This window comes from Geotrypetes seraphini, chromosome 3, assembly GCF_902459505.1.
Source record: "Geotrypetes seraphini chromosome 3, aGeoSer1.1, whole genome shotgun sequence".
NCBI classification, from domain to species: domain Eukaryota; kingdom Metazoa; phylum Chordata; class Amphibia; order Gymnophiona; family Dermophiidae; genus Geotrypetes; species Geotrypetes seraphini.
In genome coordinates this window covers 10,927,305-10,953,143 of record NC_047086.1, presented here as the reverse complement: position 1 = coordinate 10,953,143, position 25,839 = coordinate 10,927,305, and the positions used below count along the sequence as shown (strand labels likewise).

The 25,839-nt window shown below is 43.1% G+C and overlaps 1 protein-coding gene across 4 annotated transcripts in view; it reads left to right on the top strand.

The window, feature by feature from the left end:
• SOBP (sine oculis binding protein homolog) overlaps nucleotides 1-25,839 on the top strand; it is a 321,828-nt gene that overhangs the window by 204,702 nt on the left and 91,287 nt on the right. For 3 of the 4 annotated variants that reach the window (XM_033938323.1, XM_033938321.1, XM_033938322.1), the window contains exon 5: nucleotides 15,147-15,242. The exons of the other annotated variant lie outside the window; for it this stretch is intronic. In XM_033938323.1, coding sequence (XP_033794214.1) covers nucleotides 15,147-15,242 — 96 coding nt within the window. The remainder of the gene's footprint in view (nucleotides 1-15,146; nucleotides 15,243-25,839) is intronic. 4 annotated transcript variants of the gene reach the window in all.

Sequence of the window (25,839 nt, the reverse complement as noted above, 5' to 3'; positions counted from 1 at the left end):
AGTCAAAGAAATTAATCAGATTTGTCTGACAAGACCTACCTCTAGTGAATCCATTTCGCTTCCGGTCCTGTAATTCAGAGGAGATTGAGAGGGGACATGATCGAAACATTCAAGGTACTGAAGGGGATAGACTTGGTAGATAAGGACAGGTTGTTCACCCTCTCCAAGGTAGGGAGGACAAGAGGGTACTCTTTAAAGTTAAAATGTAAGGAAGTTCTTCTTCACCCAGAGAGTAGTAGAAAGCTGGAACGTTCTTCCGGAGGCTGTTATTGGGGAAAACACCCTCCAGGGATTCAAGACAAAGTTAGACAAGTTCCTGCTGAACAAGAACGGGTGCTGGTAGGGCTAGTCTCGGTTAGGGTGCTGGTCTTTGACCTAAGGGCCACCGCATGAGCGGACTGCTGGGCACAATGGACCACTGGTCTGACCCAGCAGCGGCAATTCTTATGTTCTATTTTAAAAGCGTTTCCATTAATTTACTTACCACAGAAGTTAAACTTACTGGTCTATAAGTCCCTACTTCTTCCTTACTTCCATTTTTGTATAGAGCAGTGTATTGCAAACTGTGTACCACGGCACACCAGTGTGCCTTCTGAGATTTCTGGTGTGCCACGACACACTGGTAAGGAGGAGAGTTGTCCATGCCACCGGCGAGTGGCATGTCCTGTAGGAAGTCAGCCGGCATAGCGTCTGGCTGGCGTCTCTCCTCTTCACCCTGCACCTCCCGGATCCCTTAATGGCGGGGTCGTGGCCAGACGGGTCTCCACACATGTGTGGACTTCCGGCCGGGGCACTTGTTTTAGTGTGCCGCCAGCCGGAAAAATTTGCGAGACACTGGTGTAGAGGAACCATATCCGCCCTTCTCCAGTCCTCCGGTACCACTCCCAACTCTAGAGACTCATTGAAAAGGTCATTCAGCGGAGCCACCAGAACTTCTCTAAGTTCCTTCAGCACCCTACGGCTTTGTTCACACTGCGTCAGTGAGGAGGAGAGAGCCGGCCAGAAGATAACACCGGGGGTGGCAATGAAAACACCGCATTGCACCCCGGGCTGCATAAAACGGCCAGGCAGGCCAGATTTGGCCCCTGTGCTCTAACAGATCCCACGTGTGTGTCCCAGGCTTTCTTGAATACAGACACAGTCTTTGTCTCCACAGGGAGACTATTCTACGCATCTACCCCCTTTGCTATGAGGCTGTCCGGTTCAACCCTTTGAGGAATATGATGACCTGTGTGTGGCCCAGGAATCTCTCTCACTTGGAAACCATAGGTGAAAATATAACTCAAAATGTGTAATATTTTTCTTATTGTCTGCTTCTTTCTCACTTTGAGGCTAATTGAAAGCACTGGCTTCCTGCTGTCTCCTTATAGTAGTGATTTATCTTATGTTTATCCCATTTTGTAATATAAAGCATGGAGCTCATTTAATTGAAAAAAGCACTCCAGTTAGCCGTACAGTGGCAGACAGAACATGTTTGAAGTATGAAACAAAGGAGTCGCTTCAGGACAGGGGGGGAAATGAGCTCTGCGCCAGGCATCTCCCCTAGCGTCCCTCTGATGGGTGATTTTTATGTTTGTTTCTCTTCGTAGATAGAGAATTGTTTGCAGATAAGCACACAAGCAAGTATGTGTATCTTATACCACATTCTTATCGTCTGAGTACAGGTCTTGTCTATCTCGGCAGAGGGAAAGACGTCTTATATGTTACATTACATTACATTAGTGATTTCTATTCCACCTGTGCCTTGCGGTTCTAAGCGGATTACAGTTAAAAGAGATCAGGACATTACCGAGAGAATTACATAACAACGATTCAAGTAAATTACATGCTGTTGTATAGAAATACAGGTATAAGATATCTGGATTTATCGATAGAATAACTCGACAGGGATCAAGTAGATTACAAGGTTCAGTGGGGAAAACAATATAGGCAACTGAAGAAAGATACCTAACTTTGAAGGAATCAGTTAAGTGGATACCTAAGGGAGATGCTTATTTAGGAGTTTGGATATTTTTCGTAAATGAGGTTCAAGGGGATGACTAGTGTGTTATTTGCTGGGGAGAGTGCATGTGCGATTGGGGAGGGGAATATTAAGTAAGGACGTGTTTTTTGAAAAGAAATGTTTTGATTTCTTTCCAAAACATTTTGATGTCTTTTGTATTGATCATCAGTTTGGTGATGGTGGGGTCAATTTTCACTGGAACTTAGCAAGTAATATGTAATAATATACTGGATTGTTGGTTCAACATTGCCTTGATGATGAATGTGACTGTTAGGCAGACTGGATGGAACCATGCAGGTCTTTATCTGCTGTTATATTTATTTATTTTAAAAATTTATATACCGTCTAAAATTAAACGGTTTACATGGCTTACAATACACAGTGTTAAAATGACAACAGAATAAAAACAAATAAATAATAAGATACTCATCTAATAAAAGTAAAAATACATACAATCCTCAAGAAAATAGCATAAGAGTGGATAGCAGGGCTCATGGATAGTTCATCAGTTTTAGCTAAGTTGACTAAAAAAAGGCATCTACGAAAAGCTACGTCTTTAATAGTTTTCTCAACCTACCCTTTCGTATTTGGCCCACTAAGGTGTTCCAGAACTTAACTCCTGCACAACAAAAGATCCTTTTACCTGTCTCGACAAGTCTTGGATTCACGAAGGCCAAACTCTCAGAACGCAGGGATCTCATTAGTGTACAGCGGGATGCGTGCGACATCATCGCGTTGCCCTCCTGTCCGGGGATTTCGCGGGTGGCTTTTCAAAACCCTGACAAAGTGCCGGGCTTTGAAAAGCCGTCCAGATCCCCGGACATGTCTTCGAAAGGAGGACATGTCCAGAGAAATCCAGACGTCTTGTAACCTTGCTCGTGTGTAAATTGAACCGGAAAAACATCCAAAATTTAAGGGAAAAAAGGCTCAACAAATCGAAAATTTTGAGAGATCTTAGGAAACTGAGACCTGACAAATGGTCAGACCAAAAGGGCACCCTGTCCTGTACCCTCTCTCCCACAGTGGCAAGCGGCAGGTGTATAGCAGAAGGGTGTAGAAAAAACCAAAATCAGCGTGGCTAGCGTTACCTCAGTTTGGTCACTTGCTCAATGGCCGTACCAGATCTGTAGATTTTATTTCTTTTCCCGTCTTTAAATAATTCTCAGCAGCCTTGTAGCTCTTTGTCCATGCACAGAGTGGTCTATTTACAGGTAGCATACATGCCACAAGCTTAATATGATAGGTTGTTTATTTCATTAATTTCCTGGGCTTCGTTGCTCATGTATGTTCTTCCTATGATAGTGGTAGCAGTGGAAAATCACAGATTGCAGGCGATTGGATTAAGTGCTGGAATTTTGCTTGCTGTAGAACGAACCTGTTGTACCAAAACACACTTTCACAAGAAAGATACAAAAAATGTCATATACAATGTAGACAGTGCTGCTTTGGTTTAAATGGGATGTGTTTCAAAAAAATGAAGGAAAAGCCTCAGACTGAAGCCCTCCCACCACCACAATGGTGGTCCAAGGTGGTTGGGTGATAACCTCACTGGCAAAAAACCTCCATTGCACTCCCAAAGTATAAAAACCTTAGGCAGGACTGTCTAAGCAAATTGATAGAAGAAAGAAACTTTGAACTTATCATAGACAGCCTTCCTTAAGGTTTTTATACTTAGGGAGTGCAATGGAGGTTTTTTGCCAGTGAGGTTATCACCCAACCACCTTGGACCACCATTGTGGTGGTGGGAGGGCTTCAGTCTGAGGCTTTTCCTCCATTTTTTGAAACACATCCCATTTAAACCAAAGCAGCACTGTCTACATTGTATATGACATTTTTTGTATCTTTCTTATGAAAGTGTGTTTTGGAACATTATTGAGTTTTCACATATCCGAGTTTATTTTGTTTCAAGAACCTGTTGTAAACATGAAAAGCTCAGAATTCCCTGCTGTGGATTTACAAAGGGAGACATGAGTGAAGGGAACATAATGTCTCCAAAAAAAAAAAAAAAGAGATTACATCTTATTTATTTATGACACTTTATACCCTGCTCTTTCCAGTTGAGGCCTAATCGAAAATGTGCCTAAGTCTGAGGTAGGATGTTTTGTGTAAAACGTCCACAAACCCGGCAGGAAAAATGTCCATTTTCAAAGCTGCCAAACGTCTATGTGTTAATTTTGAAAATGAGCCAGATATTTTGGCTCATTTTCAAAAAAATGTATAAAATCAAGTTTTGTAGACGTACCCACCAACTACCTTATCTGATCGCGGCAGAAGCCATCAGCAGAGCCAGTTTCAGGGGATTCCTGGTGGCTCAGCTGATGGTGATTCCCCCTGCCGGGATCAGTTGAGTAACAGGGCCCTACACCCCTCCCCCTGACATCCATGACATCCCCCATTACAATCAAATCTTAATCTATGACAAATAGATATATCACCCCCCCATACTCATATTAAAAAATTACACTCAAATTAAAAAATTTAACAAAATATTTTCCAACCCACCCACCCTGGACATGCATGACCAAAGGGCAAAATCAACCATCCCTCCCTCTTTCAATTAAGTACAGAAGTCTCTCGGAACATTTCACTCTTAATAAAATGCTTGTACAAATAAATAAGTTTTCAATTCCTTTAGGTAACCTGGCATTTATGCAGAACCGAGTCAAAGACTTTGGTAAAATCTGAACACACATCTAGCACTCCCCCTCGATACTCCTCTCTGGTCATCTAGTCAAAGAATTTAATCAGATTTCTCTGGCAAGACCTGTTTCTAGTGAAATGTGGTTGCTTCAAGCCCTATAATTTATTTGCTCAATTTTCTATACTGTTCTCCCAGGGGAACTCAGAACAGTTTACATGAATTTATTCAGTAACTGAAGCATTTTTCCCTGTCTGTCCCGGTGGGCTCACAATCTATCTAATGTACCTGAGGCAATGGGGGGATTAAGTGACTTGCCCAGGGTCACGAGGAGCAGCGTGGGTTTGAACCCATACTGCACCACTCTAGAAATCAAAATTCAGAAAAAGTGAGCCAAGTAAAGGACAATCAAGCCATTGTGACATCACTGATGAGGTTGGCTCTTATTGGTGGAATGAGGCATTATGACATCACATTACCAGCTCTGGTTATCAGAGGCTGAAACTTTTCACTTAATCAATTTTCTATACTATATTTGCTCAATTATTTAGCCCAGAACGGGTTACAAAGTACATCCACAATATAATCCAGACAGGACAGAGATGATATAATTTACAATATAGACAAGACAATAAAACATATATATTAACCAGCATCTGGTGAGAGTAGGTGGCGCAGGTGCGTTGACTCTGAATGGCATTTCTGGGTGTACATCCTTAAGGCGCTGGGTTTGTGAAGAGGAATCTTTTCATGGTCTTCCTGAAGCTCCAGAGTCCATCTAGTGTTCTAACAGATTGGGGGGATGGTGTGCCATAGTCTGGGTATTAAATGTGAGTAGGAGCGTTTGTGGACTGTTTCGGTTTTGAGGGAGTGGCCAGGAGGTATGGTCAGTCATTTTTCTCCTTGGGACCTCAGTGGTCGCTTTGGGAAGTAGATTTCTAGTTTAGTTGGCATGTAGTGCGGAATCGTTTCGTGGATGGTTTTGAAAGTGAGGACCAGGGCCTTAAGGCACAGCTTTGTTGAATGGGCAGCCAGCGCATGGAAGCTAATGCAGGGGTAACGTGATCGTGAATGCCAAGGTTTTTCGGGAGGCGGATTACAGCATTTTGTACCCTTTGGAGACGGGGGAGAATTTTGGTAGGCAGGCCCACTAGTAGAGTGTTACAATACTCTAAGCGGGATAGTACAAAAGCGTACAGTAGTTGGGCGAATTTGGGTTCTGAGAAGTATGCAGGTATGATTTTTAGCTGGCGGAGGTAGTAGAAGGAGGAAGATACTAGTTTGGATACATGATCTGTCATTGATAAGTTTGAGTCGAGAGTTACTCCTAGGCTGTGGACGTTATCCTTGGGTGTAAGGGTGTTTGTGCCCCAGGAAAAGGACGGGCGGGGGTATATGCAAAGGTCTTTGTGGATCGAAAGAAGTTCTGTCTTGGACTCATTTAACTGTAACTTGTTCCCAGTCATCCAAGTCTTTATTTCAGTTAAGCAGGACTGGAGATTTTTGATTTGTGTGTCTCGGTGTTGGCCTACTGGGAGGTAGAGTTGTAAGTCGTCTGCGAAAGATTGGATTCTGATTTGGTGTTTTCTGCTATGTCCAGTACTGGTTTGACATAGAGGTTGAAGAGGAGTGATGATAGTAAGGCTCCCTGGGGCACTCCAGATAAGGGGAGCTCAGAACGGTTTACATGAATTTATTCAGGTACTCAAGCATTTTCCCTGTCTGTCCCTGTGGGCTCACAATCTATCTAATGTACCTGGGGCAATGGGGGATTAAGTGACTTGCCCAGGGTCACAAGGAGCAGCGAGGGATTTGAACCCACAACCTCAGAGTGCTGAGGCTGTAGCTTTAACCACTGCACCACTTTCACTCCACTGGATCTCAAATATTTGGCTATTTGTTTTAAAAATATTTCCATTAATTTATTTACCAGAGAAGTCAAACGTCCCAGCCTCTTCCTTAGATCCTCTGCTGTTAACGGTGGTTTTAGTCTCAAACAGACAAAAATATGTCACTTTATTTCAATTTTCTATTTATATATAGTAACATTTATTAACACAACTACTACATTACTTTATCTTAAACTTAAAATAAAATTCTTTTTTTCTATCTTTTTTGTCTGGCTATTTACTTTGTATTTTGTGTTGGTCCCAGTCTCTGGTTTCTGCTTTCTTCCAATTTCTCTTACAGGCTCTTTACTAAAACTTATTGCACATTAACAAACTTTAGCATGAACTAAGTTCCATGTGGCCCATACGTATAAAATAGGATTTGCCATAGGCGTCGGAATGGGGGAGACCACAGGGACCATGGTGTCCCCCAAAATTAGCGGTCGTCAGTTGGTGCCCTCCCTCCCACCCTTTTCCAAATGTTGTACTTTAAATCTTCAGGGCAGCTGCCGCGTAGTGTCAATGAGCCGGCCTGCCCTGGAACCCTTTATTCTACTTCTGGGGGCAGGCATTCTCATTGATACTGCATGGTGACTGCTCCAAAGATTTAAAGCACAACGCCAGGAGTAGTTAGGGGGTGGAGTTTGGAGCTGGTGATGGACTAGAGTGGAGCTCCTGGGCCCCTCCAAACCAAACAGCATTCCACTGCCTATGGGATTTGCGATATTTAGCTCTTAACATTCTTTCCAGGTTTTCCTGGTCATTTGTCATTTTTCTCTCACCTCCTTTTCCTTTCAGCAATTTATTGTTTTGCCTCTGTCCAGATTTCGTTTATTCTTAATTTTCATTTTTTTGTACTGTCTACCTACAACTTTGCATCTATTTCCCTCACTCTGGCTTTCCCATTCCACTTCCAGTCTTTCACTAACTCTATCCTTTTTCTTTCCAACATCTGCCCTCTTTCTATCCCCTCTTCCATTTAACATTTGCCCTTTTTCTCTTCCCCATTTCAACATCTGCCCTCTTGCTTTCTCGTCTCTTCCATCTAGTTTCTCTCCCTTCTCAATGTCTCCCTTATTTTCCCCATCTGTTTCTCTTCCTCTCTCTTCCCCTTCCATAACTGTCTTCCCCCTTTCTTTTCCCCTCTACCTCCTTCCACCAGTAGCATCCCCCTCTCTTCTCTCTCCCTCCACTTTCTATACAGCATCTCCCCTTTCCATTTGGCATCTCTCCCCACTCCTTCCATCAGGTATCTCCTTCCTCTTTGTCTAGCAGCAGCAAAATGGCATAAATTACTTATGGGGTTGAAGCCTTTATATATGCAGCTGTCAATTCTGCCCTTGAACCAGAAGGTGCATATGCAGGAATCCTGACAGACATTGGCCCCCACAAAGGCTTTAACTTACTGATCTGCAGAAGCAGCAGTGATGGTGAGGGGAGGGAGGTGGGGAAGGCACTGCAGCTTTTGCTGTACAGATGTTTGTAAAAGGTGTGTGGTCATGCAACTTAGAAGGAACAGTGTCTAACTGAACAATGTACAATTTAGCTAAAACCTGCTTTGTTTTTTGCCTGTGTATAATTGGCGCTGTTGAACCTACTGGCATATAATACAAATTGCTCCAGTCTGAAATGATATCTCACTGGCAGCTGTCTTGATCTTTTCATAGCACCTGAAGTGACCTTTTCTTCCACTACTTCAGGACTGGGTATCCGAGACTGTGTATTGGATGACTGCAATGGTGCTATCTTTCATCTCATAGTCCATGGGCCACCTGCTAGGTGTTATTTGTTGCACATAGGCACCCCACCTCCTTGTTTCTAGATGCCCAGACTAAATGCACACACACCTATATCATACAGGCTGTATATCCAGCTTCAGAAATCCAGAATAGATGTTCTTCTGATGTTCCTTTTTGCAATGGTTCTCCGATTTCAACCTTCAGTTCTTTTAAGACTCTTGGGTGAATTCCATCCGGTCCAAGGGATTTGTCACTTTTAAGTTTGTCGATCTGGTAGTATATCTAGTCTAAGTCCACTTCTGCTGTGGTGAGGCTGTCCTCTATTACTCCTTTGAACACTTTCTTCTGGTATTGTTGCGGTGTCCTCCTTTGTAAAGACAGACGCAAAGAAGGAATTTAGTCTATCTGCGATTTGTCTTCCTTGATATACCCTTTTCTTCCCTGGTCATCCAGCGGTCCCACCGCCTCTTTTGCGGGGGGTTTTCCCTTTTACGTATCTAAAGAAGGGCTTGAAATTTTTGGCTTCTTGCGCTATTTTCTCCTCATAGTCCTTTTTGGCACCCCTCACCGCCTTGTGACATTTCTTCTGATCATCTTTGTGTTTGTTCCAAGCTTCAGTTGATTTTGTGCGTTTCCATTTTTTAAAAGAGTCCTTCTTTTGTTTTATGGCTTCCTTCACCTCTCCAGTAAGCCATGCTGGTTCTCCCTTGCCTTTAGTTGTCCTTTTTTTGGAAATCCGCAGAATATAGAGATTTTGTGCTTCTGTGATAGTATTTTTCAGTAGGGACCATGCCTGATCTACCGTTTTAACTTTGTCTATTTTTTTGTTGAGCCGTTGTTTCACCTTGGCTCTCATGCTATCGTATCTTCCCTTTTTAAAGTTTAAGGTCGTGGTTAAGGTTTTGGTACGTTTCCCTTTCCTGATGTCAAGTTTAAAGTTGATCATGTTGTAATCGCTCTTCCCCAGCAGGACTGTGACTTCTACTTCTTTCGTCGGTCCTGTAATGCCATTTAGGACCAAGTCCAAGGTGGCGTTTCCTCTCGTCGGCTCTCCCACCATTTGTTCCAGGAAACAGCGCTTCCAGGAACTTGGCCTCCTTGTCGCAGTTTGAGGTTCCCAGGTTCCAGTCTATCCCCCGGGAAATTGAAGTCTCTCATGATTGTTACATTACCTGTCTTACATTCTTGTTTAATTTCCTCTATCATTTCTGAGTCTGTCTCCTCTGTTTGTCCTGGGGGTCAATAGTAAAGGCCAATTTTTGTGTCTGCGCCATTATGTCTAGGAATCTTGATCCAGAGGGATTCCAGCGTCTCTTTCCTTTCCGTCATAGCCTCTGTAACAGATTCTAATCCTTCCCGAACATATAGGGCAATATCTTCATCTTTCTGCCGTACTCTATCTCTTCTGTATAGTTTGTATCCCTGTAGTACTGTGTCCCATTTGTTTTCATCATTCCACCATGTTTCTGTTATGCCAATGATTTCCATTTCATCATGTCTTGCTATTGTCTCTAATTCTCCCATTTTATTTCTCAGACTTCTAGCATTCATATACATACGTTTGAGTTTCCTTTGTGTTACCTTCTTTGACTTTCTAAGCTTAGCAGTCTACTGTTTCTTTCACGGTATCCTTTTCTGCTTGCGTTGTCTCCCTTATTTGCTTTGTGGTCGTCCCCTCCTGTATCTGAGTAGTTGTCCGTAGTTCTTTCTTCGGGGCATCCTGTCTCCCGGGCCATCGACTGGTGGTCGACTGTTGGCTTTCCCCTGTAGTTTAAAGCCTTCTCGATGGCCTTCTTCATGTTGCCTGCCAATACTCTTGCTCCTTCCTTGTTGAGATGTAGTCCATCCTTTCTGTAGTACTTGCTTTTTCCCCAGAATGCTGTCCAGTTGCGCACGAAGTCAAAGCCTTCCTCTTCGCACCATCGTCTCATCGCTTGCAATTCCCCTTGTCTCTTTCTATCCGCTCTTGGTACCAGGAGGATCTCGGAGAAAGCCACCTTCACCTCCCTGATCTTCAGTTTTCTTCTGAGTGAGCGGAGCTGGCCCTTCATCGCTTCCCTGTCATACTTCCGTCCTTGATTACATTCCTATGGGACATTGGGCGGGTGGCTTAATGTGGTCACTTGCATGCACAAGTAGATGAGTGGTTAGAGCAGTGGACTGAGAACCAAGAAATCTAGGGTTCAAATCCCACTGTGCTGCCTTGTGACCTTGGAAAAGTCATTAAGGGGACCTTTTACTAAATTATGCCCCCACCCCCGATAGTTAGCTGGTGTCAGTCATTGGGGGTTTTTTTTAAACACTAACTATGGCCAGCTAAATTAGCCCCCTAGTATTCAGTGCTAAGCCATGTCTGTGCACCGGTACTGAGTAATGGGGCCTAATTTCAGGCAGGCTGGGCACTAGAACTAATGCAGTCCTAGCCAGTATCCAGCCAGGGCTGCATAAAAGCTATGCAGCCCTGGCTGATTATCGAACCAGGGCCCACATAACTTTTTTTTTAATCAAAAGAGCCCCTAAGCCAAAGTAAACTAAAGACAGAGCTCGACACGGTTTACAGGTAATTCAATAAATGAAGGAAGGACATAATAAGAAATTAGAGGTTATGAAGAGGATAGCTAGCTTTACATTTTAAATAGATCGCTTTACATTTTAAATAGATTGCTTTAGGTTTTAAGATGCTTTCGGAATAATTGGAATGAGCCTAGGTTCCACAGCGGGGCAGAGAGGTTATTGCAAAGTTCAGTGAATTTGAAGAAAAGGGATTTCCCTAATTTACCTGCATACATGACACCTTTTAACGAGGGGAAAGATAGTTTGAGTATGTGGGCAGATCTGGTAAGCCCTCTCCTGCCCCCCCTCAGGGATATCTCTGGTGGTCCAGTGGGTTGTTGGGGGTAGGAGTATAGCCCCTTCATTCTTGCCTCTTGTGGCACCTGTCCAAAATGGCGGCTCTGACCTGCCTCAAGAGGTCAGGGCAGCCATTTTGAACAGACGCTGCAAGGGGTAGGAGTGAGGAGGCCATGATTCTTTCCTCAATTTCCCTGCTGGACCACCTGGGATACAGGAAGAATCAGAAGGGCCTACCTGGATGGCTTGGGGGTGAGGGCCTTTCCCTGGGAGTGGGAGGTTTCTTACCATGGCCTGGGGGAGTGAGGAGGGAAAGAAGCATTGTTGAGGGCAGGAGGGAAATTTTGTGGGTGCCGGCCTGATATTCAGCTTTTGAGCTGTTTTAAACTAGGCTGCTTGGCTTTGCGGATGCCGGCACTGAATAATGCCGACACCCACATAACTTGGGGCTCCTTCCCAGTGCCACTCCCTGACCTGCCCACTTAATAGTTGGGTGATCTGCAGGGATATTCAGTTGCACTCTTTGGTTAAGTGTCACTGGATATCCTCACTTAGGCGACGGGACACCCATTGAATCGCTTTGCATATTGATCCCTGTGTGTTCTATGTGATACCTATGGGCCACATGGCATTTAATTCACATTAATATCTGTAGGTGCTCACTAGTTAAAGGTCACCTTAACCCTTAGGTGCAAAGAAGGGCTTTATTTATTAACTCAGTGTTCTCTATTCTAAAATCAAGGCATTTGGTGGTCAGCAGTTGTAAAGCCGCTGACTGCCTTGGGATGAATCCAGGGCCACCGGGAGAAAATCCGGGCCTCGGTACAAAGAAGGTGTGTGGGACCTTGTACAAAATTCTAAACACATGTATGTGTGTATATTATTATTTATTTCTAACAATCGTGATGTTTCTTGGGTTTCATTGGGCCCCCTTGAGCTTCATTACCGGCTGCACCCCCCTCTCCTCAGGCCTGGATGAATCTAATGGGGTAATCGGTGCTGGGGTACTAGATTTCTGGGTTAGCCATGGACCTGGACGTAATACAGTTACCAGCTGAAATTTTGTGCCACCACCCACAAAGATGGGACTGGTTTATTTAAAGAGAAAGGCAGCAAGTGTATCAGTCTGCTGTGAAGTATGCCAAGGTCAGGGCTGGATTTTCATTGGGGTTTTATTTTTTTCATTCGCTAGTTCACTGGGGCTTATGCAAAAGAGCTGGCAGCAGGCCAGAACCTCATCATTTTTTTTTTAAAGCAGCTTAAAATGAAATCTACATAATTACATGGGAACCATACATAAAGAGAGATGCAGCTGCGAGGTTCAGCAGGCTGTGTGAGAGAGAATGAACCAGGGGTAGCTGAGATGACAGCAGAAGAGAGTGCAAATGATACACAAATGAGTGCTACAATGTGTGTATGGCTGATGCCTCTCCTTTCCACCCCTTTCTTCTTTTGCTCTGAGCCACGGCACACACGCATGATAGGCAGGAACTCCTGGAAATGAGTATCGCCACAAATCGATTTAATGTCTCCATTTAATATTTCAGGCTTTTCTAATTAACAGCACAGATCAAAATAACCATTATAATTTCATGCATCTTTTTACTTTTATATATACTTTTTGTCTATGTTTGTTTCAGGGACCAATGTTTAATGCAACTGCATCACAGTCTTAGATTTTTAAATATATCAGTATATTTAAAAATGTGTAAAAGGGAATGGGAATCCTTCTAGTTGTATTAACAAAGTGCATTTGGGCTTCTTTTACAAAGCCACGCTAGTGACTTCCGTGCGGCAAACACTCCAACGTCCATGAATTCCCTATGGATGTTGGAGCGATTTATGCAGCAGTAGCCAATAGCGCAGCTTTGTAAAGGAGGGTGGGATTGAGCAGAGAAGAGGACAGCTTTGGTTAAAGACACAGCCAGTTAAAGGCGCTGAAAGAAAGACGTGTGCCAAGAGCTGTAGCCCACAGGTTGTCCCGCCGATGAAAGGGGACAGACCCAAATTTGAATCTTGAAGTGCTTTCTCGTTAACAGCCTCAATATGTCTCTGTGGATTGTGGTTGACTGTTTTAAGACAAAGAAAAAATATACATATACTTATAACTATATAAACAAATATAAAAATAAATTTAAGTCAGATTGAATTTTGCACAAGGTGCATAAAATATAGTGTACAATGTAACCTAGAGTCCCAAGACTCCCAAACATCACTGCCTGTGCTTTTAAACATTTGAAATATAGTCATGTGAAAAAATTAGGACACCCCATGAAATATTCAGTTTTTTAAGTCACATATCGATGTAAAATCTATTTTTATTTATCTATGGAAAAGAAAGTGATGTAATTACAGGTAAACAACAGAACTTTTCCTTGATTTACTCATGAAACAAAAATATCCATAAAAATGTGTATTCTAACTGAGGAACAAATTAGGACACCCTAATAGCTAGTGTTACCCTCTTTGGCTGAAGTAACTGCAGTGAGACACTTCTTGTAGCCATCTACAAGTCTCTGACATTGGTTTGAGGAAAGTTTGGCCCACTCCTCAATGCAGAATTCTTTCAGCGGAGAGATGTTTGAGGGGTTTCTTGCATGTACAGCCAGTTTCAAATCACCCCACAGTATCTCATGGGATTAAGATCAGGGCTTTGACTCGGCCACCCCAGGACTCTCCATTTCTTAGTTTTCAGCCAGTCATTGGTGGATATACGGTATGTTTTGGGTCATTGTGTTGCAGGGTCCGGTTTCGCTTCAGCTTTAATTTTCTTACAGATGGTCTCACATGTTCCTCAAACACCCTCTGATACACAGTAGAATTCTATGATGGTGGATTCTATGATGGTGAGCTGGCCAGGTCCTGCTGCAGTAAAGTATCTCCAAACCATGACACTTCCACCTCCATGCTTCACATGAGGTTCTTTTCCTGGAATGCTGTATTTGGTGTACGCCAAACATGTCCTCTTTTCTGATGTCCAAATAATTCAATTTTAGACTCATCTGTCCATAGAACATTATTCCAGAAGTCCTGGTGTATGTCTACGTTCTCTCTGCCAAACTTCAGTCTGGCCTTGATGTTTCTCTTAGAGAGCAAAGGTTTCCTCCTTGCACACCTCCCATGCAAGTTAAATTTGTGCAGTCTCTTTCTGATTGTAGAGGCATGCAATTTCACATCTACTGTAAGAAGAGCCTACTGTAGGTCCCATGATAACATTTTAGGGATTTTGGAGACTTCTTTTTAGCATCTTGTGGTCTGCTCTGGGGGTCAACTTGCATGAAGGCCAGACTTGGGCATGTTGGCAGTTGTTTGGAAAGTCCTCCACTTGTACACTGTTTTCTGGACTGTGGAATGGCTAATGTCAAATTCTTTCAAGATCTTTTTAAATCCCTTACTAGACTTTATAAGCTACTACAATCTTCCTTTCTGAAGGCCTCAGACAGCTCTTTTGATCTCATCATGGTGTTCACTCTCACTGCAGCAGTCATGAGCACACCAAATTAAATGTCTGAGGTTTAAGTAGGGCAGACCTCCTTCAAAATGCTGAGTAATGATGTGCACCTGATGTGATACACCTGTGTGTGATTTGAGCCACTTTAAGTGGGAGGATATGTGGGGGGTGTCCTAATTTATTCTTCAGTTAGAATACACATTTTTGTGGATATCTTTTGTTTCATGAGTAAATCAATGAAAAGTTTTGTTGTTTACCTGCAATTACATCACTTTGTTTTCCAGAGATAAATAAATAAAAAAAAGATTTGACATCGATATGTGAACATTTCTTAAGAAAGAACTGAATATTTCATGGGGGTGTCCTAATTTTTTTATATGACTATACAGTATATAGAGAGATAGAGATATTTATGTTGTAACAATGTCTGTGGGCTGGATTCCCGTCTTTTTGTTTGGGATAAATTGAGGTGTTATGCATTTTTTTAGCTTTTTTATTTTTAATTATTCTTTTGATATTCTTTTCTCCTTCCGTTATTTGTTAAGTCCCTAAATTAGGCCATTATATTTCCCTGTAGGCTAGCGATGAAGATGGACATGGTGACACTTTCCCCCAGCAGCACTATGCTAAGGAAACTTCAAGGCTAACCTTCAAGAATAACTGCGAACTACTTGTAAGAATGATATGATACTTCCAAAGCAAGTCTTTGATCGTTGCTTTAGCACAGTGAATTGCACGTTGTGGGGAGGGGGTGGGGGAAGGGTGGGAAGTTATATAGTTCATTTAAATTATAAAGATACATTTATTTCTGTTTAGCATTCAAATGCTGTCTGAAAAACGTTCATTTGATTGCTTAGATCACACATTGTTTTGCATCCTTTATATGCCATTCTCTGATTTGAATGTCCTTTTCCTCCCTCCCTCCATCTCCCACTGATCTTTACAGTATATTTTTTTGTTTTTGATTTTTTTGTGGGTTGGTTTTTGTTTTTTGTTGGTTTTTTTTGCAATAAAGTGACAGTTTGCAAAGGTCTATGGAAACAGAATGGGGAAGAAAGCTTTTAGACCATGCCTAGTCTGCTAACATAGTTGTAGTGCCATAGTCTCACTCCCTCCCCCCATATTAATTGGAACTTTCTAGCGCAGATCAGAGAAGATCTTGGAGAAGATTGTTGCTGGTGTGGCAATTTTCAAAATCCATTTCCCTGTCTGAAAATTGAGTCCCCTGCATGAAAGTACAAGAATGTGCCTTGTTCCACAGGGATGTGTTTTTACAGAGGTGTTCCCAAGGGTGGGCTTAGCTCAGGGGGTACAGCAGCACAGGTAGCTTTGTATTTTCAAAACTTCCCTTGTCTTGGCCAAAAAGAGAACCCACAGAAAACACTATTGTAGATATCTGCAGATAACCTTTTCCTTGGTTGGTATCCACTGGAAAAAGTACAGGCCTACTTTGCCTTTTAGGACTGGTGCAAAATCCACTGATAAACGTACCAACAGATCAGGGGTCAAAAACCTTTTTAAAGCAAAGAGCCATTTTATCCTAAATGTTTTACCCAAGATTTACAAAGAGCTGCAATGGGTAGAGAAAGAGGTTTGAGATATTCCAGGTCTGTCGCTCTCTCTTCCCTCCCCAGGATCTAGCTTCTCTCCCATCTTTCTCTCCTCCAGCCCCTCACAGGTTTCTGCACCTCTCATTCCTCACTCCCTCCCCTGTCCATCCCCCTCCTTCCCAACCCATAGCCAGGTGTCGACCCTTTGATCTCCCCCCAACTCCATGATTCCCCCTCCTCCCAAGGGCCTACCTAGATACCAGGTCCAGTGAGGGGTTGGGGGGTGCTTTGGTGCATGGCCCTTTCATGGCAGCTCAACCCACCAATGCCCCCACCCCCTCCACTCTGCCATGTTTAGGGAACCCCCACAATTATCTAGTGGTCCAGTGGGGGTCTTTGTGCCTCCTTGTATCTGTTTTCTAAAATGGCTGCTGTGATCTTTTGCAGCTACTTGCTGCATATCCTGTAGTACCGTGAGGTGCCGCAAGAAGTCACGACAGCCATTTTAGAAGACAGCTGCAAGGAGGCAGGAGTGATAGGGCTGTGCTCCTGCCACAAAGACTTCCACTGGACCACCAGGTACTACAGTAGGTCTGGAGGGCCTATCTATAAATGGGAGAAGAGCTGCAGGTTGCAACCCTTGTCATAGACAATGCACCTGCCTACTGCATTTTGAAAGTTACCCCCTACATGACAAAATCTAGAGCAATGTATGTAGAGGACAATGCAGGCAGATTGCCATAGGCTAAATGATCCTATCATGTTAGATAGCTTTTACCAAGTGCTGTTTCAATAGAAGGGTTTACAGCTATCATGCCACAAAAAAATGACCACTCCCTGCTCTGGAACCAAAGCATCGATAATGAAAATAAAGAGTGTAGGAAGCCATTGGAGGAAACTGACTGCAAATTTATGTCTTTTTTTATATCTGGGATTTTTGTTACTTTTTAGGATTTTTGTTTTCCTTGGTGACCAGTAGCCTTTACAATTAATCTCCGTAATGTCCGTGTGGGCAAGTGCTCTTTAGTCATCTTCCAGTTGACTGGAAGAAAATAGAGTGGTTCTCATGATAATTCACTTCGTATATTTTTGATCAACTTATGAGAAGAGCACTGACCTGAGGAAAGGCATAACTCAAAAGTCAGTGAAATGTTGAAGTTGGACAATAAAAAGATGTCGCCTACGGCACATTTGTTGACCTATATTTCTACAATTTGCCTTAGGTGAAGGGAGAATAGATTAGAGGCTTCTCAGGGACAGGACTGCTCTTCAGCTCAGTGCCCTACAATTAATTCTTTTCTGCGAGCTGCTTGCCCTTTGAGTTGAGAGAAGCAGCTTGAGTATGCTTGACTAATGAATGTCATGGAATTTCAGCTCAACTAAAAACATAGACATATGGGAACAAAGCATTGCTATTATTAGTAGGCAAAGAACAGACTTGTCCAAGTTCCGTCTTTGAGGGCTGCAAAAAGGCCAGATTTTCAGGATGTCCCTCATGAATGCGCATGAGAAAGATTTGCATGCAGATTTCTCTCGTTAATATTAATTAGGCTTATCCTGAAAAACTGGACCCTTTCATCCGTCAAAGACTGCACTTATAACATAACATAAATTTTTATTGATATATCGCATAAGCCTTGTGGTTCTATGCAGTTTGGAAAAGAGGAAAAGCTGACTCAGGAAGGAGATAGCCGTGGAGTTACAAAGGTGGTTGACAATGTGTACTTTCAAAGAGGTAGAAAGATTCATGACAAGGGGCTACCCCTTGATCAAGCCTGGTATAAAAGATCTGGATTTAGAATCTTAGGGGTTCAGAATGTTGGTAACGCAAGCAGAACAGGGTCTGTATCGTGTAGTTAATTTTTGCAAAAGCTGGGATATGTACTAAGCACTCCCTTTCCTGTTTGCAGGTATCCCCAACCATAGGTAGCGGTGTGGGCTGGGCCAGAACCCCATTAATATTTTGACTAAACAATATTAGCAACAAAACCTCCAACCAGAAGAACGTTCTGCTGCCTCTGCCCCAGCACATGTTGTATCAGAGGAGAAAGACAGAATGAGATGCAATGGGGGAACGTTATCAACAAGGTCTACCATTAAGACATGCTATTTGACCACTAACGTCTGCTATTTTAGCATGGGTAAAATTGGAAGCACATGAAGAAACACGATGTTGCCACGGAAACGTAGATCGGAGAAGAAACAAGTGGGAAAACAGAGATGTTTCCAAAGCCCAAACTTTTATTAAAAACGGGGATTCAGTTCAATCAATACACTGCAGGCGTTTCGGTACAGAAACCTGTACCTTCTTCTGGAGTCTGTGACTACTCTGCTGGAAATTTTTCCAGTAAACTGCGTTTTTGTGTTGGAAAGATTAATTTTGAGAAAATGTTGAAAACGTAACTCTTTGTTAATGCATTCCTATGAAAATGTTGCTATTTCTGTTCTTCCTGTAAGATACAATGCTAATGAATATTTGGGTTTTAACTTTTAATTGCTAAGATGTTTGTCCACATCTATGCGACTAAAGGGCGATCACTATATTATGTATGTAACCAGCATGTTGACTGCATAGTTCTTTGCGGTGTATAAATTTTTAAATAAATAATAATAAATAAACCAATGTAGTCGGGTTTCTAAAGTCCTTTTTGACAAAAATGTATACTCAAGATGAGATTAAACAGAAAACAAAGCAACCAAAATGTTTTGCCGGCTCTTGCAAAAGACAAAAGAACAGACTGTAGAAAGCAATAATCTTGATGAGGCGTTTATTATAATTTATAGGTACAAGTAGAAAAAGAATAATGTCCAATTTATTTCAGAGTCTCCACAGACAAAGTTTTATTTATTTATTTTATTCTTTTTTTATACCAATGAGTGAATACTGACCTGGACCCCTGAAGAAGGCTTTCTGCTGAAACACAGACCGTGTAGGGTCCGTATTACTCCATACGTCAGTTATTCATCAAGTGGACATTATTCTTTTTCTACTTGTACCAATAATAAACGCCTCATCAAGATACTTTCCACAGTCTGTTCTTTTGTTTTTTGCAAGAGCCGGCAAAACATTTTGGTTGCTTTGTTTTCTTTTTAATCTCATCTTGAGTATACATTTTTTTCTTGAGTCACTGGTGTAGTTGGGGAGGTCATCCCTGAGCATGGTCTTTGTAAATGTCATGGTCACCTGTCTTCTTCTCCCCCCACTTCTTCCCAAACCCCCCCTTCTTTCTCCTACCGCACACCCCTTCCCTCGTACCTGTTCAATTTTTCCTGCGTGAGCAGCATTACGAATTTGCCTCTCTCTGATGTCACGTCCAGGCCCCATGCCTAGGAAGTGATGTCAGAGGGATAGCTGATAAGAAGCGGGCAGTAAGTTTGTGCTGTTCTCACCTGGAAAATGAAAAAGGTATGGCAGGGTAAAGGAATGGGGCATGCACATGGCAGGGGGTTCAGGAGGGAGTGGGGGGGGTCAGAGAAGAGGGCTCCACTTACCCTCGCTATGCCATTGTCTTGAGTATGCATTTTTTTCAAAACAGACTTAAGAAACCCAACTACATTGGTTTACTGGAAAAATCTGCAGAGAAGTCACAGACTCCTGAAGAAAATACAGGTTTCTTTTCTGAAACGCCTGCAGCGTTGAGTCCTTTGTTTATATTGATAGAACGGAAACCTCTCTATTTTCCCACTTGTTTCTTCTCTAATTTTAGCATAGGTCCCATTTTATGCAAAATGGCCTAGGGTTAACAGTCAAATAACATCTTAACCAAAGTCCATTCTGATAACTTCCCCCTTAATTAAAAAAAGAGAAATGTTTCTAGAATTCAGAGTGAATGCTATATGTAATAAAAGTGAGCCAAGTATAACACAATTAAGTTAATCTACCATATTTTTCGCTCCATAAGACGCACCTGACCATAAGACGCACCCACTTCTAGAGGAGGAAAAACCAAGAAAAAAAAATCTGAACCAAATGGTGTGCCCTGTCCTCCCTCTGGTGGTCTAGTGGTAGGCTGGGACAGGTGCGGCGGCAGCGGGCGGGTGGGTTTAAAAAGCTGGTGCAGCGGCGGGTGGGTTTTACAATGGTATGGGGGGAGGGTAACAAAATTTGTACCTTCACTTCATAAGACGCACCGAGATTTCCACCCACTTTTGGGTGGAAAAAAAGTGCATCTTATGGAGCGAAAAATACGGTAATCTGAATTTCTGTATCGCACTTACCCACTACAGGTTCAAGGCGATTTACAAGTTAAGAGGCCTATAATGAAGTATGGGAAGCAGTAGTTACATCACGTCAATGAGTAGAAGATAGGACGATGGGAGGAAAAGGTTACAGTAGCAGGGGGTGGGAATTGCAGATTCACAAATGGATGAGATTGGCTCTTAGGCATTATGATATCACAATCTCCACACTATGGAAGGAGCTTATTAACATGGGCTACTGATATGACATGTCATTTTACCACGATCTGCTATGTTAGCACTGGATCCTGTTTTATGAAGTAGACCTAGATACTAATAACTGGGGTTAACAGTAAAATAAGCTGTCCTAATGGTACTCCTCTCCCTAAAGAAAAAGAAATGTCTCTAGAAACCGACATCTCTGTAAAAAGGACAATCAAGCCATTGTGATATCACTGATGAGGCATTGGTGGAATGAGGCTTTATGATGTCACAATCTCAGCTCTGCTTCCCAAATACAAACAAAATAGTAAAAAAATCATTTCAAATACAAGAAGAAAACCAAAATCTACAGAGTTAACATATAATAAAAATTATCACTAAAAGTAAATATACCCAATTCCCTCACTTTTTCCCCCACTTTAGAACTGTTATTACATATTAAATAATATGCGACTGCAAGTGTGTGGTATTAATATATCTAAGTAAGGTTGCCAAATGATAAAAAATTGTCTTCCCTGTCTAGTGGCCCATTCTGATAATTGCAGACTTTCCATTGTTAAAATGTGTAACATTCTAGAACGCCAATGACTATAAGCAGGTTCAAATCCTACAGCAACCTTCTGTGGTCTTGGGCAAGTTACTCAACCCTCTATTAACATGGGCTGATCAGGGGCACTTAGGGCTTGAGTTGTCATGGAAACCATCACACTTGTGGTTAGAGAATGACACAGGGACAAATTTTTTCCTGTCCCCGTGGGGACTCTTTTTCCCATCCTGACGAGTTCTTTTCCTGTCCCTGCCCCATTCCTGCAAGCTCCATCCTCATCTGCACAAGCCTCAAATGCTTTAAAATCATACATGTTTGAAGCTTGTGTGGTTAAGGCAGAGCTTACAGGAATGGCACAGGGGTAGCGACAAAACTCACGGGGATGGGGGGGGGGGAAAAATTGAGTTCCCACGGGGACAAGGACAAATTTGTCCCCGTGTCATTCTCTACTTATGGTAGCCCCCATTAGGCATAAGTGGTATCTACTGTAAGTCAATAAACCAGACCATAAGCCATTCAGAACATGATGCTTGTATACAGGAGAGAGAGGGAGAGAGGCAGTGGTGTCGCAAAGGAGGTTAACGCCCTGGGCAGGTGGCACCTGGCATCACCGAACCACACCCCCAAACTCTTCCCCACTGCTTGAGCGCCCCTCCCACCCACCGCCTGCTGCTTGTGCTGGTCTCGGCTCCCTTCTGACATCACATCCTGGTCCCGCAACCAGGAAGTGACATCAGAAGGGAGCTGGTGCTGGCGTGAGCAGCGAGTGGAAGATGACGCTCGCACTGGCAAACATGTAAAGAAGTACAAGGAGCGGGGTGTTGGGGTGCTGCTCGTGAACATAGTGCCCGGGGCTGTCCCTCCCCTTAACTATGCCACTGGAGAAGATATAGGATGAGGAATGACAACGGGTGAAGATGATTATTAGCATAAATGCAGAGGGCATAGGTCGAGGAATGACAGGACAGGTGAGTTAATAGTTATTACTGTGGGAGTAAGGTAGAGAAGGAAGAGTAATCACAGCAGGGCACGCGATGGTTATTACTGTGGATGCAGAGGGCAGGAGGTGAGGAAAGGGATTGGGAGTCAGGACTTGGAATGTAGGAGGGGATAAGTTGATCGTTATTAGCACAAATGTAGAGGTCATCAACTCAGGAATGAGAATAGGGCGGCAGGTAGCTGGGTGATGAAACTAGTGCTTCTCAACCAATCCTCGGGTACAACCAGCTAGTTGGGTTTCCAGATTGTCCACAATGAATATGCAAGAGAGAGATTTGCATACCAAGGGGTGCCCGAGGACTGAGTCGATGATCATGGCCACGAATAGGGTAGTCATTTTTGAATGCCGTTCAAAAGATATTCATATTGTAGGGAAGAAAAGTGGTCTTGAAAATGGGTTTCTATACAGACTGGAGAGTGAAAGGGAAAATAAAGGAAATTGGAAAAATAGATTGATGATGGGATGGTAAAGGGAAAATCTGTGCCCTAATGCCCCTTTTATGAAGGTCCACTAAAAGTAGGTTTAGTGACTTAGGTGCATTTGGAAGAGTTTGGGCAGAGAGTCGACAGAATTGAAATTTATGCCCTATAGGGAGCAATATTCAGCATTAGTTAACAGGTGGGAGAGAGCCTGTTTGGTTAACTAGTGCTGACCACAACCCGACAAGATATTCAACAGCACAGAACCAGATAATGCTGTCTGACCCCTGTGGTAATATCCGGCTAGTGCCAGGGCCAACTGGGGATGGAGATAAGCTGGAGATGGGAGTTACTTGGGCACTGCTGATGGTCAGTGATAATTATCCAGTTCACAGATCAGCAAAAAGGTCCTAGACCTGGATATTCAATGCCGGCATCTGGCTACATGTCAGCACTGAGTATCTGAGTCTAATTTATCTGGCAGTGACTGAATATTACCCTCATGCAGCGGTGTAGCAAGGGAAGGAGGCACCCTGGCAGTGGTGCCCGGCATCACCACACTGTGTGAGCCTTCCCCCCCCCCCCAGCCTCTATCCCCCCCACACACTTCCTTCCCTGCCACAAGCCCCCCCAGCATACCTCTTCAAATAATCATTGGCAGTGAGTTGCGTCTACATAGTAGATGACGGCCCAACCTGATTCAATTTAAATTTTTTTCTTCTTAGTTATTTCTGGCCAAGAATCCAAAGCTCTACCCGGTACTGTGCTTGGGTTCCAACTGCCGAAATCTCCGTTAAAACCTACTCCATCCCATCTAAACCCTCCCAGCCATTGAAGCCCTCCACAACCCAACCTCCCCTAAACAGCCATATACAGAAACAGACCATGCAAGTCTGCCCAATACTGGCCTTAGTTCAATATTTAATATTATTTTCTGATTCTAGATCCTCTGTGTTCATCCCACGCTTCTTTGAACTCAGTCACAGTTTTACTCTCCACCACCTCTCTCGGGAGCACATTCCAGGCATCCACTACCCTCTCCGTAAAGTAGAATTTCCTAACATTGCCCCTGATTCTACCACCCCTCAACCTCAAATTATGTCCTCTGGTTTTACCATTTTCCTTTCTCTGGGAAAGATTTTGTTCTACGTTAATACCCTTCAAGTATTTGAACATCTGAATCATATCTCCCCTGTCTCTCCTTTCCTCTAGGGTATACATATTCAGGGCTTCCAGTCTCTCCTCATACGTCTTTTGGCACAAACCTCCTATCATTTTCGTCACCCTCCTCTGGACCTCTTTCAAGTCTTCTTATGTCCTTCACCAGATACGGTCTCCAAAACTGAACACAATACTCCAAGTGGGGTCTCACCAATGACCTGTACAGGGGCATCAACACCTTCTTTCTTCTACTAGTTACACCTCTCTTTATACAGCCCAGCATTCTTCTGGCAGCAGCCACTACCTTGTCACACTATTTTTTCACCTTTAGATCTTCGGACACTATCACCCCAAGGTCCCTTTCCCGTCCGTGCATATCAGCTTCTCTCCTCCCAGCATATACGGTTCCTTCCTATTATTAATCCCCAAATGCATTACTCTGCATTTCTTTGCATTGAATTTTAGTTGCCAGGTATTAGACCATTCCTCTAACTTTTGCAGATCCTTTTTCATATTTTCCACTCCCTCTTCGGTATCTACTCTGTTACAAATCTTGGTATCATCTGCAAAAAGGCACACTTTTCCTTCTAACCCTTCAGCAATGTTACTCACAAACATATTGAACAGGATCTCTAAGCTATTGCTCATGGCATCCTCCACTCTCCCTCTGACATCACTTCCTGGTCACAAACAGCAGGATAGAGATGCTGTTTGCTGCAGGCAAACATTTGAAGATGTAGGTGGGTGGGTGGGCGGAGAGGAGAGGAGGCGAGGTGATGGCGCCCCGACCTAGATGGCGCCACCACCCTGTGTGCTAACCTCCTTCACTATGCCATTCCCCCTCCCCCTCTCGCTATGCCACTGCCCTCATGTTTCTGAAATATGAACCTATAGAAGTACTATGTGCAAACATTTATAGCTACTCCTAAGCACGTCTATGTGTATAAGCGGGTTCATTGTACCAATAGTTTTTGCTTAATCTGAGCATTTTATAAAGCTACACAGGCCCCTATGGGTCTTTATAAAATAGCCCAAAATGCTGCCTACCTAGATGCTGTGGATGGGGGCAGTCTGCTCCGGGGGCTGTCTTACTAAGAACGCGATACCCCTCCTCCTCTTCTTGCCACGCACATGCACCCCTTGCCTTCCCCCATCCCTTTTTTACTTCTCTGGCGTGAGATTGCTGCTGGCATTGGTATCATCGCTCCCACTGACATCACTTCCAGGAACCTAGGAAGTACCTAAGAAGTACCGTCAAAGGGTGAGCCGACACAGACGTGGGCATGCTGCTCATGCTGGAGAAGTTAAAATGATATGGGGCAAGGGAAGGGGGCACACGTGCGGCAGGGAAGAGGGTGGGAGAGAGACACCACCGTCCCGTGCGACGCTCACCCGTACTACGCAACTGTCTAGGTCAGTGGTTCCCAACCCTGTCCTGGGGACCCCCAGCTAGTCAGGTTTTCAGATATCCCTAATGAATATGTATTTGAAATATTAGGGCTGAAGTAGATTGATGATTTATTAAAAGTAACTTTTCAGTAACAGTCAATAGCTTATTCTTGTCTAATTAATCAAATTGGTAGCTATTTAATTAAATTGTAAATCCCGAAGCTTTGAACTTAGGTTAATGAATATGCATGAGAAAGATTTGGAAGTGATAGGTATGCAAATCTCTCATGCATATTCATTAGGGATATGTTGAAAATCCGACTGGCTGGGGATCCCCCAGGACAGGGTTGGGAACCACTGACCTAGATGACCTTTCTAAAAATGAGCCTTCTGTAGTACAGCTTTGCAAGAACGACTCTTCACCCATCATGGCTCAAGTTCACATCAAGAAGCTGAGAATTAACTAGATCAATGGTCTCAAACTCGCGGACTGCCAGGTCCTTTTTTGAGGCCCTCGATATGATTATCATAATCACAAAAGTAAAACAAAACAGTTTCTTGATCATATGTCTCTTTAGCTATAAATGACAATATTATTATTAAGACTTAGCCAAAAGGAAAGATTTGTAAACCATAAAGAGCTTTACCTCATGCAAAATTGTCATTTCTTTAATAAGACTTTAACTATTTTTTCTCCAAGTACTTACAAATCCAAAATGTGGCCCTGCAAAGAGTTTGAGTTTGAGACCACTGAACAAGAGTGACTACGTCAGATTCGATCACACACAGCAAGTACAGCACAG